At 45.9% G+C, this 23925-nt stretch overlaps 1 protein-coding gene across 8 annotated transcripts in view; it reads left to right on the plus strand.

Annotated features, from left to right (window-relative positions):
* Positions 1-23925, plus strand: part of LOC147092789 (NACHT, LRR and PYD domains-containing protein 3-like) — a 100340-nt gene that overhangs the window by 74312 nt on the left and 2103 nt on the right. For all 8 annotated transcript variants that reach the window (XM_085976031.1, XM_085976030.1, XM_085976032.1 and 5 more), the window contains 3 exons: positions 10826-12563; positions 20464-20550; positions 23716-23886. In XM_085976031.1, the coding sequence (XP_085832157.1) occupies positions 10826-12563; positions 20464-20550; positions 23716-23886 (1996 nt within the window). The remainder of the gene's footprint in view (positions 1-10825; positions 12564-20463; positions 20551-23715; positions 23887-23925) is intronic.

The following is a 23925-nucleotide window of genomic DNA, read 5'->3' on the forward strand; positions in this document are numbered from 1 at the left end:
ATCGGGGTCTTTTTCCCATTAATAGGCATTCCTTCAGAATATCCTTTCCCTAACACCGAAAAGGTTGCTCCTGTATCTACTAAAATGACATAGGTCTCCCAGCTATTTGCATTTTAACTTCAGGTTGGCTGCGTGAATTTAAAGAAACAACGGGCATTTGGTGGTCTGTGGCGCCTGGGGCTGCTGGTGTCAGTCAGTAATTCTGATCTCTATTTCTCCTAAATCCCTGTCCGTTTGTAGGGTAACCTCCTGACTGGTCCGAAAAAGGGTTATGGACAGTGAAATTAGGACCTTTATTCTCTAACGGAGGTCCATTATTGGAGGTTTGGTTCTGACAATTTTTCGCAGGGCATTGGTTTGCCCAATGTCCGGGTTGTCCGCAATTGTAACAATTACCAGATCGTCCATACCCTCTTATTCTACCACGTCTTCCTCTATATTCCCTTCTATTCATCCTTCTATAGTTACCTTGTTATCCTACCATAATAGAGGAGAAAGGTGTTTCTTCGGGGTAATTTTTTTCTTCTTCTGACTCAACAAACATAGAGGCAGTCTTTTTATCTGGCTGTTCTCTATTTCTCTCTTGTCCGTTAAACATTCCTCGAGGCAAGTAATTCTTTCTATGTTAAATGACTATCTGAGGGAAAGGGTCTAGTCTTATTTACAGTCCATTTGGACCAATTTGGTAGGTGATCAATGGATGATTGACCAGTTCTTTAACATAAAGGCTGCTGGCGTGCCTTTCTCGGGTGGCTTACTGGTGCTAGCACCCATTTTAGCAGCTTAAATGGTTCACTTAAAACAATCTAAACTCCCGTGACAATCCATGATCTGCGTTGTACGCCCCTACAGATCAGATTAATAAACTATACATACGTATAAAACTCGAGGGTTCTCCACCCTCGTGGAAGGTATTTCTAACTGGGGAAAATACTGAATCCACAATAGCTTAGTGGATCATGTAAAAGACATCACTATTTTCTCAACCATACATTCCGCCGCGGGACTCACTTCCCCGGCTTGGGTCTTTTCCAACCCCTTCTGCAGTTTTTTTTTCAGCTTAAATATTTTAGTTAAAACATACAACAATTCCGTAACACTCTATGGTCTGCGTGGGACGCCTCTACAGATCAGACATGACTAAACATTAATACATATAACAATAAACAATAAACAATACACTTGTTAAACAACAACCAAAGTGTTACTAAATCCCCAACCTATGCAGCCTTACTGGACAAAGCTGCAAAGTTGATTGATGATAACAAGTAGTTAAATACTCACTCTCATAAACATTAAACATTGACACTGTGTTTCAGACAACCGCCCACTCTTCTCTCTTTTTTTTTTACCCTATCCCCTTTAGCCAAATCTTTAGCAAAAAGGGCCTTCAATTTGTCCCAGCTAACTTCAAGCTCTTCTCTCCTTCTACCCTACTCCCTTTAGCCAAATCTTTAGCAAAAAGGGCCTTCAATTTGTCCCAGCTAACTTCAAGCTGGAACCTTGCTAGTTCAATTTCCAGTAAATCGCTAGCTCCTTAGTTAATCAAATTCCTGACTTAACCTTCTCTCTCAGCAAGCTGGAACCTTGCTAGTTCAATTTCCAATAAATCGCTAGCTCCTTAGTTAATCAAATTCCTGACTTAACCTTCTCTCTCTGGTACCTTTATTTCAGCGCTTCCTACAGTCCTTTTCTGCACGATCCTGTTCGCGGGGCGTCAGCGCCTCATGGCTGGTCCTCTGTTCCGTTTCTGAAAGGGAAGCAGTCACAACGGCAGTTTAACCTCCGAACCTTGTGAGTCAATTACCCGATGGCAGTGCTGTCCAATGGAATAAACAGACTATGCGCAGCTATGCTTCTGGCAGGGAAAGTCCCAAAAATGTGGCAAAACACCACCTTCGGCCGATGGGATTTTCCCAACCGAGCAACGTACTCGGCGTCTGTTAACTCCCCAATTGGTACAGCAAGCCATCTCGGTGGAACCTCCAAATTGTAGAAGTGCCTTACTTCTTAGCTCTGGGTAATGACTCAATACACACTTGGATTCGTCAGACGGACAGGCCTTTTATTTTCCTTTTCTTGCAAGGGGAATCAGCACCTCCACTCAAGGGGTGAGGCTACTATTCCAATGATACAGTGTAAACGTTCTATATTTATACAGTGTAACAAACAAGTTTGATTGAAATCCCTTTGTTCCTCTATCAGGATACATTTTAGATTAATCATCAGGTAGAAATAACATATTGACAGAAGGATCCTGGACACATAAGTCAACCGTTAATCTATAACAGGGCATGAATCGTGTAACCGGAGGTCCTCTTTAATCATATATAAGGGAGGCAAGCTTTGCTTTCGGTCACAAGTTATCAGGTCATTGGTACCATTAGGTGGGCAGGCATCTGTTCTTGGCTGTAGTTCGAGTACGTGCAATAGCTCTAGTTACACATCGACACTTGCCCAGTGTCAAGTCTGAAAACTTTTACCCAGCAAACACTTGAAATTAACCCCTTATATCATGTAGATTTCCTCAAGGGGTAGCTCCATGAGGGGGCGCATTCTTTCGGGGTCGGGGCCGATGACTCCGTTCTCTACTACACAGCCGAGGATAGCAAGGCGTGAGGTGTTAAACACACATTTCTCCTTATTGTAGGTGAGGTTCAGCCATTGGGCCGTACGGAGGAATTTCTCCAGATTCACATCATGGTCCTGCCGGTCGCGGCCGCAGATGGTGACATTATCTAGATAAGGGAACGTGGCCTGCAGTCCGTTCTGGTCGACCATCCGGTCCATCTCCCTTTGGAAGACCGACACCCCGTTGGTGACACCGAAGGGGACCCAAAGGAAGTGGTAGAGGCGCCCGTTCGCCTCGAAGGCGGTATACTGGCGGTCCTCCGGGCTGATAGGGAGTTGGTGGTAGGCCGACTTAAGGTCGATGGTCGAGAATACTCGGTATTGTGCAATCTGATTGACCATGTCAGATATGCGGGGAAGTGGGTATGCGTCCAGCTGGGTGTACCTGTTTATGGTCTGGCTGTAGTCGATGACCAAGCGATTTTTATCGCCGGTCTTAACGACCACGACCTGGGCACGCCAGGGGCTGCTGCTCCCCTCGATGATGCCCTCTTTCAGGAGGCGCCGCACCTCATAGCTAATGAAGGCCCTGTCCCCGGCGCTGTACCGCCTGCTCTTGGCAGCGACGGGTTTGCAGTCGGGGGTTAGGTTAGCGAACAGGGAAGGTGGCGGGACCTTGAGGGTGGATAGGCTGCAGGTGTTACGCGGTGGGCGGTTTAACATCCGCTGGTTGTCGACTGTGAGTGGGGGGAGGGGTCCACCGTATGCTAGGGTGACACTTTGGAGGTGGGATTGGAAGTCCAGCCCTAGTAGGACGGCAGCGCAGAGCTGGGGGAGGACGAGGAGTTTAAAGTTTTTATACTCCGTACCCTTAACCGACAGGGTCACAACACAATAGCCGCTGATGTCCGTGGCATGGGACCTTGATGCCATCGAGATTCGGTTGCGCGTTGGCAGGACGGGGAGGGAGTAGTGGCTCACCGTGTCTGGGTGGATGAAGCTCTCCGTGTTTCCGCTGTCGAACAGGCAGGTCGTGGCGTGGCCGTTTACTTTGATGTCCATCATCGACTTGGACAGGTGATGCGGGCGGGCTTGATCCAGAGTGACGGAGGCTAGTGTGTAGCTGAGCGAGTCGTTGTCGTCTGCGGGTGAGGCGGTCGTCGGGTCTGGAGGCACGGTGGCAGTCGAGCGTGGTGGGTAAAATGGCGTCTCCCACGAGGTTGGACAAAATGGCTGCCCCCATAACTCACATGAGGCACTATTGGGGTCGGTTGCCTTGATCAAAGATGGCCGCCCCCATGACTCACGTGTGGGGATGCTGGCCTCTGTTGCCTTGAAGGAAGATGGCCGCCCCCACAGTTCGCATGAGGCACTGCTGGCCTCTGAAGATCCACTTCTGCAGGCCTTAGCAAGGTGGCCTTTCTTCCTGCAGGTTGAGCAGGTGGAGTTCCTAGCTGGGCAGCGCGACCTCGGGTGTTTCTCCTGGCCGCAGAAAAAGCAGCCGCGGGGGTCCGATGTCGGAGCCGGTACCGGGGGTGGCGGTCCCGATCGGGTCCAGGACGCCGACGCTGAGGTAGGTCCCGGGGGCGGCGCGGTGAAGGGTATTGCGGTAGGGGTCGGGCCCGAGTCCCAGGGTCACGAACAGTACCTGGAGAACGCCTCCTGGTCCCGATGGGCCACCTCCAGGGAGAGAGCGAGGGCTGCAGCTTTGTCCAGGTCGAGGTCCTTTGCTTCCAGTAATCGCTGCCGTGAGTAGTCGGACCGTAGGCCTTTCACGAAGGCATCGCGGACGTTGTCTTCCGTATTTTCTGCCGCCGTTACTGCTTTAAAGTTACAGTCTCTGCCGAGTGCTTGTAGCACCCGTAAAAATTCCTCCACCGGCTCCCCTGGCAGTTGCGGGCGGGACTTTAGGAGGTGCCTGGTATACATGGGGTTTACCGGGGTTTGGTACTGTCTTTTCAGCCGGTTGATGGCGTCCTCGTATGTTTTAAGGTCCCGGATGAGCGCGAATACTTTAGGGCTCAGTTGGGCGTTCAGAACTCTTAGCTTGGACCTCTGAGGCACGTTGGACTCTTCCAGGTAGGCTTCAAAGCAGCCCAGCCAGTGATCGAAGTCGAGGGCTGCGTTCGCTGCCCGTGGATTTAGATCCAGGTACGGTGGTCTGAGGGCTCGCAGCCAAGCCGGCTGTTGTGATTGTTGCGGCTCAGCGTCTGAAGGCTGCTGTGGCTGTTGTGGCGGGGCGTCTGGATGAGACATCTTAAAATTTAGTCAATAAAATTGATATACCTATCAATTAGTCCAATGAAAAGCGACGAGTTAGGAAAGTAACTATAGGTTTTTATTGACTAAATAACAGAGCCCACCCTCATGGGTGATCGGATCCAGCAAGGAGGAATACCAGCCAGTCGACTACCTTTATACCTGGGCAGGTAGGTGGAGCCATGGGTGGAGTCAGTGATGGTCAGCCCAGGTATAACAGTGTGACAAGAGGCGACCTCGTATAGTGATACAACAGTGAGAACAGTGATAACAATATAACAGTGATAACTATAGTGTAACGATAGTGAACGATAAAAGTGGTTTACCACACTGGTTCCACGAGGACTGAGGGGGAACGCCTCTCCCCTCTGACGTCATCGCATTTCCCGCCGTTGGGAACGTCACGTGACCTACGTGATGACGTCTTCGCGCTGGAATGCCTTTTTACCGAACCCGCGCTGTTTAAACAGAGCAAACACTTAAAGGTAACAAGCCCCTGTTAAAGGCAATTATATACATTACTGCAAGAGTCTCTTGGTGGCTTTGCCACACCGTCATTGTTGTGGTGAAAATAAATTCACATCTAAACCATGTAAAAGTAAAAAGATGCAGTTTATTATCAGAGCTCTGGGAGAAGCGCCTTAGACCCCGTGGTCTGTGTGAGCACCTTCTCGTTCTCTCTTGGTTGGTACAGCTTTTTATTCTATTTTCATCCAATCACATTGTATTACAATAATCAACTGATCACATATGGATTCTTTTCAGTATTAGTAAAGGTTAGTTCCATCTTACTATGCCTTTGGTCACAGGTCAAATTTCCCATGACCCCTATATTCTGCTGTGTCTACAATTTTTAGCTAAAGCAGCATATTCCTTATCGCTCACGCAAAACGCACATATTCTGTCTTGCCCCACTGTTCTTTGTTTAGTTTTGCCTTTTTACGTAAGTCAATTTTTATTGTGATATTTCTTATTCACTTTCGCATGACCCCACTCCTTTGTTCTGATTTTAATTTTGCTGGCATCACTTAATTAGTGGTCACCTCGGCTGTCCGAATTCTGAGAGGGTTCAATTTAACCCCTTCAATACAATAGCTAATTAATCCTCCCCTGCAATGATTCTGGCCGTTAGGCCCTCGTGACCCTTCTTGGTCTGCAACACTGGGCTGCAGGTCATAGGTTACAGTATCAACAACTCGTTTGTAACTGAGCCCGTTCTGTTCTGTTTCTTATCTCTGCCACCTGGATTATGACGTTTGGTTCTACAGGCTGCCAGACCATAGTTGCTAGGCTGAGGTTTCTTTAATAATCTACGCAAGCCATTTTGTTTCTTTATGTTACTACTTTAAGTTTAGCTGATATTTTATTAAATCTTTCTCACACTTCAGCACTAGCTGTGTGTAGCTTGGTGGCTATGCCTTATCTTATTCTTGTAAGGCTCCATTGTATAAAGTCCTTGAGCTGGGCAGACATTTTATCGTCACCTGGCTTCTCCTCAGCTCTTAGTGATCTCGCACATGACCCCTCTCTCTTTAATTTGTTTGCCCTGCATTTTAAACACTGAGAGGATTTGCTTTTAACCCTTTCAATCCCTCCTGTTGGTCCCGCACCAAATTTAAACTTTGGCTAGGGATACCAACTTCTCTTCCACTTTTACCATCCCCGGGATTACTCCTATACTGATGGCTTAAACTTAGTACCTAAGTTCGTCTTTCCCCTCTGTCTATCTTGTTGTGCTAGGCGTGGTAGTCTGTGCAAATGACTAAAGAACTTTACATGTATGTTACTATCGCTATCAGTTCATTATCCCGCATTAACTGTTCGGTTTCTGGCTCAATATTGATTATATCAACTGTAGCAACCGGCACTATTCGGGACACAGCTGCCCTACAGCATGCTTTCAGCACCATCATTATAACACAAAATAATACTACAACTATAATGACAATTATATGTCCATATCATTTCTATTTGTCTTTTGATGCTTGATATTTGACCTTGCTGGCATTTATGCTATCTTTTTCCGCTTGCCTGTTGTCAGTCCCTGGTCTAAGAATTAAAACCCATCTTTGAATCTAATAACTATTTCTTAGTCATGTAAACAATAAGTGGGTAGTAAGAGGCAGGGTAGGGCCTATTAGTGACTAAGAAGGTGTTATATGCTCAGAGGCGCAGGGCAAGTCTAGAATACTCAATGAGTACTGTGTATCGGTGTTTACTAAGGAGGTGAATGCTGACAAAATATCAGTAGCAGTGGAAATGTTATAAGCAATGGAAGGAGTGAAAATTGATAGACAGGGTGTACTAGAAAGGCTGTTTGCTTAGAGTGGATAAGTCACCTGGTCCAGATGGCTTGCATCCCAGATTGCTGAGGGAATTGGGGGAGGAGATAGCGGAAGTGCTTGCCATAATTTTCCAATCCTTCCTAGATGCGGGGGAGGTGCCTGAGGATTGGAAAGTGGCAAATGTGATACCATTGTTCAAGAAAGGTGTAAGGACAATCCTAGTAACTACAGCCGGTCAGTTTAACATCAGTGGTGGGTAAAGTTTTAGAAACAATAATCAAGGAAAAAACTGACTGGGACTTGGAGAGGTTTAAGCTAATTAAGGAGAGCCAACACGGATTTGTAAAAGGCAGATCGTGTTTCACTAATCTAATTGAATTATTTGATGAAGTAACAGGGAGGATTGGTGAAAGGAATGCAATGGATGTTGTGTACATGGATTTTAGGAAGGCGTTTGACAAAGTACCACATAAAAGGCTGGTTAACAAAATTGAGGCTCATGGAATAGGTGGGTCAGTGGCAGCTTGGATAAGAAATTGGCTTCAGGACAGAAAACAGTGAGTTGTGGTAACTGGCTGTTTTTCAGACTGGAGGATGTTAGCCAGTGGTGTTCCCAAAGGATCAGTGTTGGGGCCACTGATATATATGAGCTGGCTATTGGAATAAAAAGTAGCATTTCTGAATTTGCCGATGGCACCAAACTTAGGGGTGTGGGAAATAGTGAGGATTATACCAATTGATGGCAACAGGATATAGAAAGGCTAGCAGACTGGGCAGACAAGTGGCAGATAGAGTTTAAAACAGAGAAGTGTAAGATGATGCATTTTAGCAGAAGGAAAGGGAGAGGCAATATACACATGATGGCACAGTGTGCAGGGACAGAGTGCCCTGGGACTTAATGTGCATAGGTCCGTTAAGGTGGCAGGGCATATTGAGACAGTGGTTAGCAAAGCATATGGGATCTAGGACTTCATAAATAGAGGTATTGATTACATAAGTAGTGAAGTTATGCTGAACATTTATAAAGCGCTGGTTAGGCCACAACTGGAGTATTACGTCCAGTTCTGGTCACCACACTTTAGGAAGGATATGAAGGCCCTTGAGAGGGTGCGGAGGAGATTTACCAGAATGGTTCCGGGGATGGGGGAATCTTAGCTACAAGGACAGGTTGGAGAAGCTGGATTTGTTTTCAATAGAGCAAATAAGGTTGAGTGGTGATTTGATAGAGGTGTACAAGATTATGACGGGTTTGGATAGGCTAGATGGGGAAAGGCTGTTCCCACTAGTTGATGGTAAAAGGACGAGGGTCACAGATTTAAGTTTTTGTGCAAGAGATACAGGGGGATGTGAGGAACAATGTTTTTACGCAGCGAGTGGTGAGGAACTTGAACTCGCTGCCAATGGAAGTGGTAGAAGCGGAGACACTCAATGTTTTCAACGGGAGACTGGATAGGCACTTGGAGGAAATAAACTTGCAGGGCTACGGGGTTAGAGCGGGGGAATGGGACTGACTCGATTGCTCTGCAGAAAGCTGGTATGGACTCCATGTGCCGAATGGCCTCCTACTGTGCCCTTATGACTCTATGACTATGATTCATTCAATCGTAGAAAGAGAATCGAATCTCCTGCACTTTCTCCTCTACCTGCTCCCGCACTGTTATCTGTGGTATCCCCAAGGATATATCCTTGACCCCCTCCTATTTATGATGTACATTCTGCCCCTTGGCGACACCATCCGAAAACATAATGTCAGATTCCACTGAAGAGACTCCGCTCTACCACCATCTCTCTCAGGCCCTGCACTGTCTCTGATGCATCAAGCAGCTTGTCCGACATCCAGTATTAGCTGAGCAAACACTTCCTCCTATTAAATATTGGACAGACCAAAGCCACAAACTCCATTCCCTGGCCACCAACTCCATCCCTCTCCCTGGCAACTGTGTGAGGCTGAACCAGAATGTTTGCAACCAATGCAACCTATTAGATCCTGAGCTGGCCTTTTGCTCCCATACACTCTCCAGCAACAAGACCACCTACTTCCACCTCTAACATTCGCTGTCTGTGCCCCTGCCTCAGCCCATCTAATGCTGAAATCCTCATCTGTGCCTTTGTTATCTCCAGTCTCAATTATTCCAATGGGGGTAGAACGGGGAAACCAACCACGTTCCATCCTCTGTACATTTGAGCTTATCCCGAACTCTGCTGCACCTATCGGAACTCGCACCAAGACCCGGTCACCCATCACCGCTGACCTACTTTGGCTCCCTGTCTGGCAAAGTCTTGATTTTGAAATTATCGTCCTTATCTCCCATTCCTCCATGACCTCAGCCATCCCTAACTCTGCAGGCCCACAACCCTCCGAGATCTCTGCACTCCTCAATTTTGAACTTTGTGCATCCTGATTTTCACCTCTCCACTATTGGCGGCTGTGTTCTCAGCAGCCTCGGCCCTGAACTCTGGAATTCCCCCTCCAACCCTATCCACCTCTACTTATTGCCTTTCACTTAAAATTCTACCTCTTTGACCAGGCTTTTAGTCCCCCGTTCTAATATCTCTTTATTTGGCTCGGTGTTTCATTTTATCTGATTACGCTCCTGCTGAGTCTCTCGGGATGTTATTACTACGTTAAAGGGGCTATGTCAATTCAAGTTGTTGTTGCTGTTGTTGTTATCCCCTTTTTACCTTCACAATAACATTAACATTTCCCTGTGACATGTTAACCGGAAATGTATAGAATTTCCCAAGAGCTCACCTAAGAGCTGATCAAATAATTGGGGAACATCAGTACATTGTGAGCCTGTCCCCCTCTCAGTGCTGGTCAATCAGTACATTGTGAGCCTGTCCCTCTCTCAGTGCTGGTCAATCAGTACATTGTGAGCCTGTCCCTCTCTCAGTGCTGGTCAATCAGTACATTGTGAGCCTGTCCCTCTCTCAGTGCTGCCCAATCAGTACATTGTGAGCCTGTCCCTCTCTGTGCTGCCCAATCAGTACATTGTGAGCCTGTCCCTCTCTGTGCTGCCCAATCAGCACATTGAGAGTCTGTCCCTCTCTTAGCGTTGCCCAATCAGTACATTGTGAGCCTGTCCCCCTCTCAGTGCTGGTCAATCAGTACATTGTGAGCCTGTCCCCCTCTCTGTGCTGCCCAATCAGTACATTGTGAGCCTGTCCCTCTCTGTGCTGCCCAATCAGTACATTGTGAGCCTGTCCTCTCTGTGCTGCCCAATCAGCACATTGAGAGTCTGTCCCTCTTAGCGTTGCCCAATCAATACATTGTGAGCCTGTCCCCCTCTCAGTGCTGCCCAATTCCGGATTTGCTATTTGTACAAAAACCCAGCTCTGCTCGGTTGGAGGTTAAATCATTTTTCCATTATAACCACTGCAGCCATATAACCAGAATCACCGGTGGATTTGTAATGAGATGTCTGCAGTACATTGTGCGACAGATAGTATTCACCATCAGAGGGAACACTTCACCTTCACCCAGCTCGCCAAATTAACTAACTATTAGTGTCCCATGTAGATTTGAAACTGCTCTCAGAAATTTCCTGTGAACCAAGATTCACATGAACTGTTTTGATTTTCTAACTGTCTACGATTGAAATTTCGAAATAGTTCTTGTTACATTTTACTGAAAAGCTGAGCAGTATATCGGAGCTTTCTTTGACAATATAACTAACATTGAAACCACTTTCTGTCTGTTCTAATTGAAGATCTTCAACAGAAACACAAGGAAACACTCCGGGTTCAAACTGAAACACTGAAAGTGAACACTATCCTAATACAGGAGAAGGTTAAGATTTTCCAGCTGGTTGATCGATACGTTGAGCTAACGGTCATTTCTACTGTTCGAGATCGGACTCTTGTAGAACATGAACTGCTGGCAAGAGGCCGAGACCATGAAGAGTGGAGAGAGAAACATCTCCGGAGAGAGCTGGAAAAAATCCGAACTGATCAATTGTTCCAGAGCAGTTTTTCCTGGAGAAAATCCAAATCTGGGAGTTCAGGAGCAGTGAGCGGAGTCCCGGGGATTGGAAAAACAACAATGGTACAAAAGATTGTTCACGACTGGGCCACTGGGAAAATATACCCACACTTTCAATTTGTTTTCAGCTTCAAGTTCCGCGATTTGAACGCTTTTAACTGTAGAATAAACCTGAGGAATCTGATACTGGATGTGTATCCTTACTTTGGGAATATTCTGGGAGAGCTCTGGAAGAACCCAGAGGGATTGCTGTTTATATTCGATGGTTTGGATGAATTCAAGGACAGGATCGATTTTGCTGACAATCGGAGAAATACAGAACCTCAGCACATGTGCACAGATCCCGAAGACTGGTGTGAAGTGTCTGACATTGTGTACAGTTTAATACAGCACAAGCTGCTCCCAGGATGTTCAGTGCTAGTGACCAGCCGCCCCACTGCATTACATTTATTGGAAAAGGCTGAGATCAGTGTCTGGGCTGAAATCCTTGGATTTGTTGGTGAAGAGCGGAAGGAATATTTCAACAAGTTTTTTGAAGATCAGACAGTGGCAGCAGCTGTTTTCAAACACGTGGAGGAGAACGAGATCCTGTACACCATGTGCTACAACCCTTCCTACTGCTGGATCCTTGGGCTCTCACTGGGCCCCTTCTTTACACAAAGAGACAGGGAACAGCAGCGACTTCCCAAGACCATCACCCAACTATATTCCTACTATATTTACAACATTCTGAAAAACCATGGCCGAGAGATTGAAAGCCCCCGTGATGTGTTACTGAAGCTCGGTGAGATGGCCTTCACAGGAGTCTCCGAGAAGAAGATTGTGTTTAGAAATGGAGATTTGATCAAGTACAATCTACAACCTTCCCAGTTCCTGTCTGGGTTCATGATGGAACTTTTGGAGAGAGATAATTCTGCCCAGAGCGTGGTGTACACATTCCCGCACCTCACCATCCAAGAGTTTGTAGCTGCACTCGCACAATTCCTGACTCCAGATCCTGGGGACATCCTGAAACTCCTCAGAGAAGCCCACAGCAAGGAAGATGGGCGATTTGAGATATTTCTCCGTTTTGTTGCTGGTCTCTCCTCTCCACAGTCAGCTCGGCCCCTGGAGGAGTTTCTGGATCGATTTTGTCATCAAACCACCTGCCGAGTGATTGACTGGGTGAAGGAGAAGATTGAAGGACAGATTGGAGACACAGAGAGTGAAACTGGTAAAAGGAACCTCCTGAACACATTCCACTACCTGTTTGAGTCTCAGAATAAAGCACTGGCTTGGACCACAGTGGGATCTGTGAAATCACTCGCATTTAGTGAACTGGCATTGACCCCGATTGACTGTGCGGTCCTGTCTCATGTCATTGGACTCTGTGATACAGTTAAACACCTCGATCTACGGGACTGCTCCATTCAGTGTGAAGGACTCCAGCGGCTGGCACCCGTACTGCACAAATGCCGGGTATTGAGGTAACTGTTTATTTGTCTCTAACTGTCGGGTGAATTGTAGAACAGTCACAGATTGTGTTGTTGTTCCGTAATGAAGGGAAATAAACAGTTCAGTTAAACCAGAGAGAAGCAGATTCAACACAAATATGACCAATAATAAGAGGATCGGTTAGAAATTCCCTAAGGACTGGAGAATCTAAAATGGATCCTTGTGAACAAGTAGGGATTTTACAGTCTTTATCCTCAGCAGCACAAGGGGGAGGAGTAAGATTGGAAGGGCAATAGTGGTAGGAGACTCAATAGGCGTTTCTGTAGCCGCAGACGTGACTCCAGGATGGTATGTTGCCTCCCTGGTGCCAGGGTCAAGGATGTCACTGAACGGCTGCAGGGCATTCTGAAGGGGGAGGGCGAAAAGTCAGAGGTCGTGGTTCACATTGGTACCAACGACATAGGTAGAAAGAGGGATGAGGTCCTGCATCAAGAATTTAGGGAGCTAGGTAGCAGATTAAAAAGCAGGACCTCAAAGGTTGTAATCTCTGGATTACTCCCGGTGCCACGTGCTAGTAAGAATAGGCATAGGAGGATAGAGCAGATGAATGCGTGGCTAAAGATTTGGTGCAGGAGGGAGGGCTTTAGTTTACTGCATCACTGGATCTGTTTCTGGGGAAGGTGGGACCTGTACAAGTCGGACGGTTTGCACCTGAACTGGAACGGGACCAACATCCTTGTGGAGAGGTTTACTAGTGCTGTTGGGGGGGTTTAAACTAACGTGGCAGGGGAATGGGATACGGAATGGAGCTATAGTAGGCAGTGATGGACAGCCAAATATAGAGGAAAAAAACAAGTCAGCCTGGAAGGCAGAGCAAATATGTAACTGCACAAGGGAGTATGGCAAGGCTGGATGGCATTTATTTTAATGCAAGGAGTCTTACGAGTAAGGCAGATGAATTGAAGTTGTTGATGAACACATGGGAGTATGATATTGTTGCTATCACAGAGACATGGTTGAGAGAGGGGCAGGACTGGCAGCTCAATATTCCGGGGTATAGAATCTTCAGGCGAGACAGAGGGGGGTGCAAAATAGGAGGGGTGTCGCAATATTAATCAAGGAGTCAATTACTGCTATAAGGAGGGATGATATCTTAGCAGGTTCCGCTAATGAGGCCATATGATTAGAACTTAAAAACAAAAAGGGGGCAAGCACTTTGCTGGGAGTGTACTATAGGCCCCCAAACAGTCAGGGGGAGATAGAAGAACAGATATGTAGGCAAATCTTAGAGAAGTGTAGAAGTAACAGGGTAATAAAGTAGGGGATTTTAACTTCCCCAATTTTAACTGGGATAGGCAGAGTGTGAAAGGCTTAGAGGGGGCGGAATTCTTAAAGTGCTTCCAGAAGAGCTTTTTGAGCCAGCATGTAGAAAGTCCTATAAGAGAGGGGGCGGTACTGGGCCTAATTCTAGGGAATGTAGCCGGGCAAGTGGTAGAAGTGTCAGTAGGTGAACATTTTGGTGATGGTGAACATAATTCGGTGAGATTTAAGGTTGTCATGGAAAAGGACAAAGATGGACTGGAAATAAAGGTTCTGAATTGGAGGAAGGCTGATTTTAATATGATAAAGTAGGATCTGGCCAAAGCGGACTGGGATCAGCTACTTGCAGGAAGATCCACATTAAAGCAGTGGGAGTCTTTCAGAAAGGAAATAGAGAGAGTACAACGCCAACATGTTCCCGTAAAGGTCGAGGATGGGACGAACAAGTCCAGGGAACCCTGGATGTCAAGGGATATACAAGAATGGATTAGGAAAAGAAGGGAGGCCTTTGGCAATTACAAAGGACTAAAAACAGTGGAAGTCCGAGAGGAGTATAGAAAGTGCAGGGGGGCACTTAAAAAATATAAATTAGGAGAGCGAAGAGGGGGCATGAAAAAACACTGGTGGGCAAAATACAGGAAAATCCCAAGGTGTTTTATAAGTATATTAAGGGCAAGAGGATAACCAGGGAAAGAGTAGGGCCCATTAGGGACCAAAGTGGCAAGCTGTGTGTAGAGCCGGAAGATGTAGGTGAGGTTTTAAATGAATATTTTGCAGCTGTGTTCACTATGGAGAAGGACGATGTAGGCATAAAAATCAGGCAGGGGGATTGTGATATATTTGAGCAAATTAGCATTGAGAGGGAGGAAGTAATAGCGGTTTTACCGGACTTAAAAGTGGATAAAGCCCCAGGCCCAGATAAGATGTGAGGCAAGGGATGAGATTGCAGGGGCTCTGACACAAATTTCCAGATCCTCTCTGGCCACAGGGGAGGTGCCAGAGGACTGGAGGACAGCTAACGTAGTACCATTATTGAAAAAAGGGTAGTAGGGATAAACAAAGGAATTACAAGCCAGTGAGCCTAGCATCAGTGGTAGGGAGATTATTGTAAAAAATTTGAGGCACAGAATTAGTCTCCACTTGGAGAGGCAAGGATTAATCAAGGATAGTCATCATGGCTTTGTCGGGGGGTGATCATGTCTAAACAATTTGATTGAATTTTTCGAGGAGGTGTCTAGGTGTGTGGTTGAGGGTAGTGCAGTTGATGTAGTCTAAACGGACTTCAGTAAGGCTTTTGACAAAGTCCCGCATGGGAGACTGGTCAAGAAGGTAAGAGCCCATGGGATCCAGGGCAATTTGGCACATTGGATCCAAAATTGGCTTAGTGGCAGGAGGCAGAGGGCGATGGTCAAAGGTTATTTTTGTGACTGGAAGCCTGTGTCCAGTGGTACACTGCAGGGATTGGTGCTGGGTCCCTTGCTGTTTGTAGTGTACATTAATGATTTAGATATGAATATAGGAGGTATGATCAGTAAGTTTGCAGATGACACGGAAACTGGTGGAGTGGTAAATAGCGAGGAGGGAAGCCTCAGGCAACAGGACGATATAGATGGGTTGGTCAGATGGGCAAAACAGTGGCAAATGGAATTTAACCCTGAAAAGTGTGAGGTGATGCATTTTGGGAGGACTAACAAGGCAAGGGAATACACAATGAATGGTAGGACCCTAGGAAGGACAGAGGATCAGAGGGACCTTGGTGTGCATGTACATAGCTCCCTGAAGGCAGCAGGACAGGTAGATAACGTGGTTAAGAAGGCATATGGGATACTTGCCTTCATTCGTCAAGGCATAGAATATAAGAGTAGGGAGGTTATGATGGAGCTGTACAAAACGCTGGTTAGGCCACAGCTGGAATACTGTGTGCAGTTCTGGTCGCCACACTATAGGAGGGATGTGATTGCATTAGAGTGGGTGCAGAGGAGATTCACCAGGATGTTACCTGGATTGGAGCGCTTCAGCTATGAAGAGAGACTGGACAGGCTGGGGTTGTTTTCCTTAGAGCAGAGAAGGCTGAGGGGGACCTGATTGAGGTGTACAACATTATGAAGGGCATAGATAGGGTAGATAGAAAGGAACTTTTCCCCTTAGCAGAGGGGTCAATAACCAGTGGGCATAGTTTCAACGTAAGGGGCAGGAGGTTTAGAGGGGATTTGAGGAAAATCTTTTTCACCCAGAGGGTGGTTGGAATCTGGAACTCACTCCTGAAAGTGTGGTAGAGGCAGGAACCCTCACAACATTAAAGAAGCATTTAGATGAGCACTTGAAATGCCATAGCATACAAGGCTACGGACCAAGTGCTGGAAAATGGGATTAGAATAGACAGGGCTTGATGGCCGGCGCAGACACAATGGGCCGAAGGGCCTCTTTCTGTGCTGTGCAACTCTCTGGTTGAAATAGTTTTTCCTCAAATCCCCTCTAAACCTCCTGCCCCTTGCGTTGAAACTACAGGTCACTGAGAGTCTGATAATTTAATTACAATAAATCATATTTAATAAGGATGGACAGCGGAATGTAAAAATCAAATATAATCCAGCAGTAAAGATAAAATTAACTTAAAATATTTTCCACATCCACCATTTCAACTGGAAACAGGAGAAAAACCCGAGATTAAATCATTAACAGTTCGATATTTACTCCAATATCGTGCAGGGTGTTTCTTGTCCAGAGGGAAGTTTCCTGGATTGGGAATATTGGGGAATCGGGAATTCTTTCTGCTGTAAATGTTTACAACTATACAGAGTCCTGAACATTGTGTAAAGATTGATATTCAGGATCTTAAATCTGTTGGTAAAAAGGTTCCAATCTAACGTGTTGTGTGGTATTAGCCCCGGAGTACAGACACACATCGGCCAGCGGTGGGGCCTCACACACAACAGGCAGCTCCTGGTTAAACCAGGGGCAGTGAATCCGGGATTCCCCATAATCCGCCCCCTGTGTGAGGCCCCGCTCGGGGAGGGAACTTCTGAAAATTCCCCAAAAACTGTTGGGCCAGTTACAACTGAAATAAATGTAGAGCCAGTTTATTGGGAATAAAGTGAGAGACTCCCCGCCCCTATAAAGTAGTAGCATAGTGACATTTAAAACATGTAACGGGACAGAATAAACTCTATTGCAGCTATTGACAAACATTCACTATAAGCCCTCTGACTCCCACAGCTAACCTGGAATGCACTTCCTCCCATCTCGCTTCCTGTAAGGACGCTGGTCCATTCACCCAGTTTTTCTGTCTCTGCTGCATCTGCTCTGACAATGCCACGTTCCATACTAGTGCTTCCGACATGTCTTCCTTTTTCCTCAACCGAGGATTCCCCTCTACCGTGGTTGACACGGCTCTTGACTGTATCCATTGTATTTCCCGCACTTCTGCTCTCACCCCTTCCCCTCCCTCCCGGAACCTCGATATGGTTTCCCTTGTCCTCACCTTTCACCCCACCAACCTCCACATTCAACGGATCATCCTCCGCCATTTCCGCCACATCCAGCCTGATCCCACCACCAAACACATCTTCCCCTCACCTCCCCTTTCACCATTCCAAAGGGAGCGCTCCCTCCACGACACCCTGATCCACCCCTCAATCACCCCCAACACCCCTTCCCCTTCCCATGGCACCTTCCCATGCAAGCACAGGAGATGCAACACTTTTCCTTTTACCTCTTCACTTCCCACTGTCCAGGGCCCCAAACACTCCTTCCAGGTAAAATAGTTTTTACTTGTACTTCTTGCAATGTAGTATACTGTATTCACTGCTCACCATGCGGTCTCCTCTACATTGGGGAGACAAAACGCGGATTGGGTGACCGCTGTGCGGAACACCTCCACTCAGAACGTAACTGATGACCCCGAGCTTCTGGTCACCTATCACTTTAATTCTCTGCTCCACTCCCACTCTGATCTCTCCGTTCTCAGCATCTTGCCCTCTTCCAACAAAGTACAACATAAGATCGAGGAACCGCACCTCACCTTTCAATTAAGCACTTTACAGCCTTCGGGACTCCACATCGAGTTCAACAAATTCAGACTATAAGCTCGACCCCTATTATATTTTTTTCATTATTGTTTTTCCGTTTCCCTTTTTCTCTCTCACATGACAGCTGTTGATGATTCTGCCATTGCCATTCACACCTCATCTAGATTCATCTTTTGTTTCTTCACTTGTCCCATTACCATCTCCTTTTGCTTGCACCATCATCCCTTTTGTCTTTTAACCTCTCCTGTCTTCCACCCTATCACAGACCTTCCCTTTTGTTCTTTCCTCCGCCCCACCCCGCCACGCCTTTCCCTGCACCTACACTGGCTTAAAAATCTGTTACATCTGTAACTTGTTTCAGTTCTGACGAAGGGTCCTTGACCTGAAACATTAACTCTGTTTCTCTCTCTATAGATGCTGCCTGACCTGCTGGGCATTTCCAGCATTTTCTGTTTTTATTGCAGGATAAACTCTCCTTGTTATATAAAATCCTGGGGAACGGATTTTACAGCAGCAGTTAGCATTTCACAATATAACTCACCCGAGATATTATACAGATTAATATAATGCACAGAGTATAAAGTACAGGGAATCACCGCTTTATCATTTAATTCTTGGAAAATCAACCCATTCCCATAAAATCCAGGATTAAAGGAGCAGCAGAAATGAGACAAGTTTCTCCAAACATGACGGGGCCGGTCACTGAGCTCCAGGAAGGTAATTCTGATCATCAGGGAATGAGACCGGACTGAGGGACATTTAGAAGTGTCACACAGACAGAACTTTATTTAAGAAATACTGTTACGGACAGTCCCTGAATATATGGGCAGTTGGACAGAATGAGATTCATTCCCAGTGACAGCAATAAGGGGGAATTTTGCGGGTTTCAGCAGGCACGCTTCGTGGCCGGTCGGGTAGGAAACTTGATTTTTCCCCAGTGGGTCGGGACCCCGCTGTCAACCCGCCGCCATGCACCTTTCCCAAATGTCGGGTCTGTCAGCGCTGAGCAGACCCGACATGCAGCAATTCAGGTCATTATGACTTTTGTTAGCAAAGGATTAACAACTATTTTAGCTCAACTTCAGAGTTTGCCAGGTCGCCCACGGGGTCACGCTGCTCGGGGATCATGTCAGGTAAGCAGGGCGTGAGTTGAATGGCCATGGAATCATTTCATTACATTACAGCTGGAACTGTGCTATAAAAGCTCCCGTCTCACAGCTGTTCACCTTCCAAGCTCAGAAGCTGTTGCTTAATGCATTTGTAAGACAGATTGAGTTTTATGCAGGTTGCAAGTGTTTGCAGCAAACTCTCTATCCAGTGTCACCTCAATGGAACAACCTCTCTCACCATTAACAGACTGCTTCTGTCAACTCAATTCACCTGCCATCTATTACACTACCATGGGTATGGTTTATACTGTCTCATCTTGGTCCTCAGAGTCCCACCACGATCTGTCCCAACACCTGCAGCACCAACAACAACAACAACCTTTTCTGCAATTCCTGATGCTGCACAGCACAGAGGGCATCAACACCCGAAGACATTGCTGACCGTGATGCATGAGATGGCCTCACCATGGCCAGATTTTCTTCACCTGACGCTGGATGCCACATGATGCGCCAGGTTGGCACCAGCACGCACCAACAATATAAAGCCTCCCTACAATGCCCAAACCATTCCTATCACACTCATCAGCATTTCGGGGGGGTACCGTTATTTCTCACTAAGCCACTTTCAAAGGTGCACACAAATCTGTCGAAGAACAGAAAGTGTTGAAAATAAAGATTTCAATGTTTGACACCACATTAACAGAAACTTCATGTGAACATTGGCTAAAACACATAATTGCCTACCCTTGTGTGTTGTTAGTTGGTATGATTGGACTAGGATGAGGGTGAGCGTGAGGGGTGGCTAGTGAGATGGGGATGTGATAATATAGACAGAGAGGGATTGGTGGAGGTGGAAGGTAAGTTGGTGTGAGTAAGAATGTGCAGGAGTAGGGTAGGGTAAGCAGAGCGATGGGGCACAGCAGGATGAGGTTGCGGGAGGCTTTGCAGTAACGTTTTGTGATCCACTGAGATCAATGAAAGGTTTGCGCCACTGCAACCTGGTCCTGACGACATCCCTGCTTGAGCCCCACTGTGCAATGTGCAAGCAGGCTGTGTTGGTCTCTTTCGCCCATTGGAAGTGAAGAGGACCTCCATGCGTGCTGTGACTCCCTCCATATGGAGGGAGTTATGGGAGGGACTGGGTGCAGCCGTGCTCCTCTGTGCAGAGGTTGTCAGTGTTTGCAGCACCTCAACACTGTAGAACACTGACATCACAATGCTCAAACTCAATGTGCGCATCATCGAATGACATCATCAAACCAGCTTCCTCCAATTCTCCAGAGCGAGGCTGCGAGCCACCCCAACCCCCTCGCCACCAACCCCGGCCGCACCTGACCCACAAAGGTAGGGAAATCGCGGGGGGAAACCAGGTGATTAATGTCCTGAAGTACTTTCAGTGATTGCTGTAATATCCGAGAGATAAAAATATATCAGATCCGGGCTTTGATTCAGTTTGTTTCTCTTTTTGTGTTTAGACTAAATCAGAATAACCTGGGAGATTCAGGAGTGAAGCTAGTGTCTGCGGCTCTGAGGAACCCGGACTGTGTAATACAGAAACTGCGGTAAGCACCAGACTCTCAGATTGTGTTTATAATAACTGGATGTCTGACACTGAACATTATTATCAGTATCAGTAATAGTCTTATTAATAAACACTAGGGATTTTAGAACAGAAGAAATAGGAGCAGGAGTAGGCCATTCGGCCCTGCGAGCCTGCTCCGTCATTCAATGAGATCATGGCTGATCTTCTGCCTCAATTCCATTCACCGGTCCTATCACCATATCCCTTGATGCCCTTACAATCAGAAATCTATCAACTTCTGTTTTGAATATACCCAATGAATGAGCCTCCACAGCCCTCTGGGTTACAGAATTCCAAAGATTCACCACCCTCTGTGAAGAAATGTTTTCTCATCTCAGTCCTGAATGGCCTACCCTTTATCCTGAGGCTGTGGCCCCTGGTTCTAGACTCCCCAGCCAAGGGAAACATTCTCCCAGCATCCATCCCATCAAGCCCGGTAATAATTTTGTATGCTTCAAAGAGCTCCCCTCTCATTCTTCTGAATTCAAGAGAATACAGGCCTAGTTACTCAATCTCTTCTCACACGACAGTCCCGCCATCCCAGGAATCAATCTTGTAAACCTTCATTGCACTCCCTCTATGGCAAGTATATCCTTCCTTAGGTAAGTAGACCAAAATTGTACACATTACTCCAGGTGTGGTCTCACCAAGACCTTATATAATTGGAGTAAGACTTCTTTACTCCTGTACTCAAATTCTCTTGTAATGAAGGCCAGCATACCATTTGTCTTCCTAATGGCTTGCTGCACCTGCACATTCACTTTCAGTGACTCATGTACAAGGACACCCAAGTCCGTTTGACCATCTGCATTCACCAATCTTTCACCATTTAGGAAATACTCTGCCTGTTTGTTTTTTCTACCAAAGTGGATAACTTCACATTTATCCACATTATATTCCATCTGCCATGTTCTTGCCCCCTCACTGAGCCTGTCGAGATCCCTTTGAAGCCTCATCACTTCCTCTTAGGAACTGACACTGCCACCTAGCTTTGCATCATCAGCAAATTTGGAAATGTTACATTTAGTCCTCTCATCCAAATCATTGATATAGATTGTGAATAGCTGGGGCCCAAGCACCGATCCTTGTTGTACCCCATTAGTCACAGCCTGCCATCCTGAAAAAGACCCGTTTATCCCTACTCTTTGTTTTCTGTCTGTTAACCAATTCTCAATCCATGCTAGTATATTACCCCTGATTCCATGTGCAGTAATTTTGTTCACCAAACTCTTGTGTGGGACCTTATAGAAGGCCTTCTGAAAATCCAGATACACCACATCTACCAGTTCCCCTTCGTCTACTCCACTAGTTACATCCTCAAAGAACTCCAATAGGTTTGTCAAACAGAATTTCCCTTTCATAAATCCATGTTGACTCTGCCCAATCTTAATAATAGTTTCTAAGTGCCCAGTTATTGCATCCTTTATAATAGATTCCAGCATTTTCCCAACTATTGATGTGAGGCTAACAGGTCTGTTGTTCCCAATTTTCTCTCTCCCTCCTTTCTTAATTAGCGGGGTTACATTTGCTATCCTCCAATCTGTAGGAACCGTTCCAGAATCTTTCAAATTTTGGAAGATGACAGCCAAAATGCGTCCACTATTCCAATGGCCACCTCTTTCAAAACCCTAGGATGCAGGTCATCCGGTCCTTGGGATTTATTGACTTTTTGTCCTGTTAATTTTGCTAGTACTGTTTTTTTACTAATAATTTCTTTAAGTTCTTTATTCTCGTCACACCCTTGATTTTATAGTATTTCTGGGAGGTTTTTTGTGTCTTCCTCCGTGAAGACAGAAACAAAGTATTTATTTAATTTCTCTGCCATTTCCTCATTCCCCATTATAAATTCTCCTGTCTCTGACTGTAATTGACCTACATTTACATTCGCCAGTCTTTTCCTTTCCACATACCTATAGAAGCTTTTACAATCCGTTTTTATATTTTTCGCTAGTTTGTGCTCAAATTCCATTTTCCCTTTCTTTATCAATTTCTTGGTCCCCCTTTGCTGATTTCTAAAAAGATCCCAATCCTCAGGTTGATCGCTTTTTCTGGCAAAGTTATAAGCTTCCCCCTTTGACGTAATACTAGTTTTATTTTATTTTGTTAACCATGGTTGGATCACTTTTCCTTTTGGGTTTTTATGCCCTGGATTATGTTTGTTGCAGATTATGCATTATTTCCTTGAATGTTAGCCATTGTATGTCCACCTTCATACCTTTAGTGTAGTCTCCCAGTCTATCATGTCCAACTTGTCCCTCCATACCTTTGTAGTTTCCTCTGTTTAGATTGAAGACCTTCATTTCAGATTGGACTACATCACTCTCAAACTTAATGTAAAATTCAATCATACTATGGTCACTTGTCCCTAAAGGCCCCTTTACCACAAGATTATTGATTAGCCCTTTCTCATTACACAGTACCAGATCCAGAATAGCCTGTTCCCTGGTTAGTTCCTTCACATACTGATCCAGGAAACCATCTTGCATGCATTCCAACAATTCGTCCTCCACACCATTAGTGGTAATTTGATTTGCCCAGTCATTATGTAGATTAAAATCCCCATGATTACCGTATTGCCCTTGTTACATGCACTTCTCTTGATTGATACTGTGCCCTACCTTACCACTACTGTTTGGTGGCCTATACACAACTCCCACCAATGTTTTCCGCCCTTTGCTGTTTCTTAGCTCCACCCAAACTGATTCCAGTTCTACATCACGATCTGCCAAGTCAAGATCTTTTATCTCAACCATACCGATCTCATCCCTTATTAACAGCGCTACGCCACCTCATCTTCCTTTTGTCTGTCCTTCCTAAATGTTGAGTACCTTGGAGCATTCAGTTCCCAGCTTTGGTTACCCTGCAACCATATCTCTGTAATGGCAATTACTTCATACCCATTTACTTCTATTAGTGCCATTAATTCATCCACCTTGTTGTGAATGCTACATGCATTTAGATAAAGTGCCTTCAACTTGGCCTGTTGAATATTTTTCTGCACTTTGACCCTCTTTACTGTTGGCCTTTGTTTCTGCTGCCTACTAGTTTTGCTGACTACTTTTCTAACTTGCACTTCCGGCTTTTTTCTCTCTGTTCTGGGCCCACACTTAGGTTCTGATTCCTGTTATTTCTCTCTGATGCTCAGGCTGTATGATGTCGGTCTCACAGGTTCTTGTGCCAGGGATCTCGCCTCCGCTCTCAGTACAAACCGGTCACTGACGGATCTGGACCTGACTAAAAATAAACTGGGAGATTCAGGAATGAAACTACTGTCAGTGGCTCTGAGGAACCCGGACTGTAAAATACAGACACTGGGGTAAGTATCAGGCTGTGTGAGATTGTGTTTATAATAACT

Source organism: Somniosus microcephalus, unplaced genomic scaffold (assembly GCF_052327205.1).
Source record: "Somniosus microcephalus isolate GS21.2 unplaced genomic scaffold, FLI_Smic_1.0 unresolved_chr2, whole genome shotgun sequence".
NCBI lineage: Eukaryota > Metazoa > Chordata > Chondrichthyes > Squaliformes > Somniosidae > Somniosus > Somniosus microcephalus.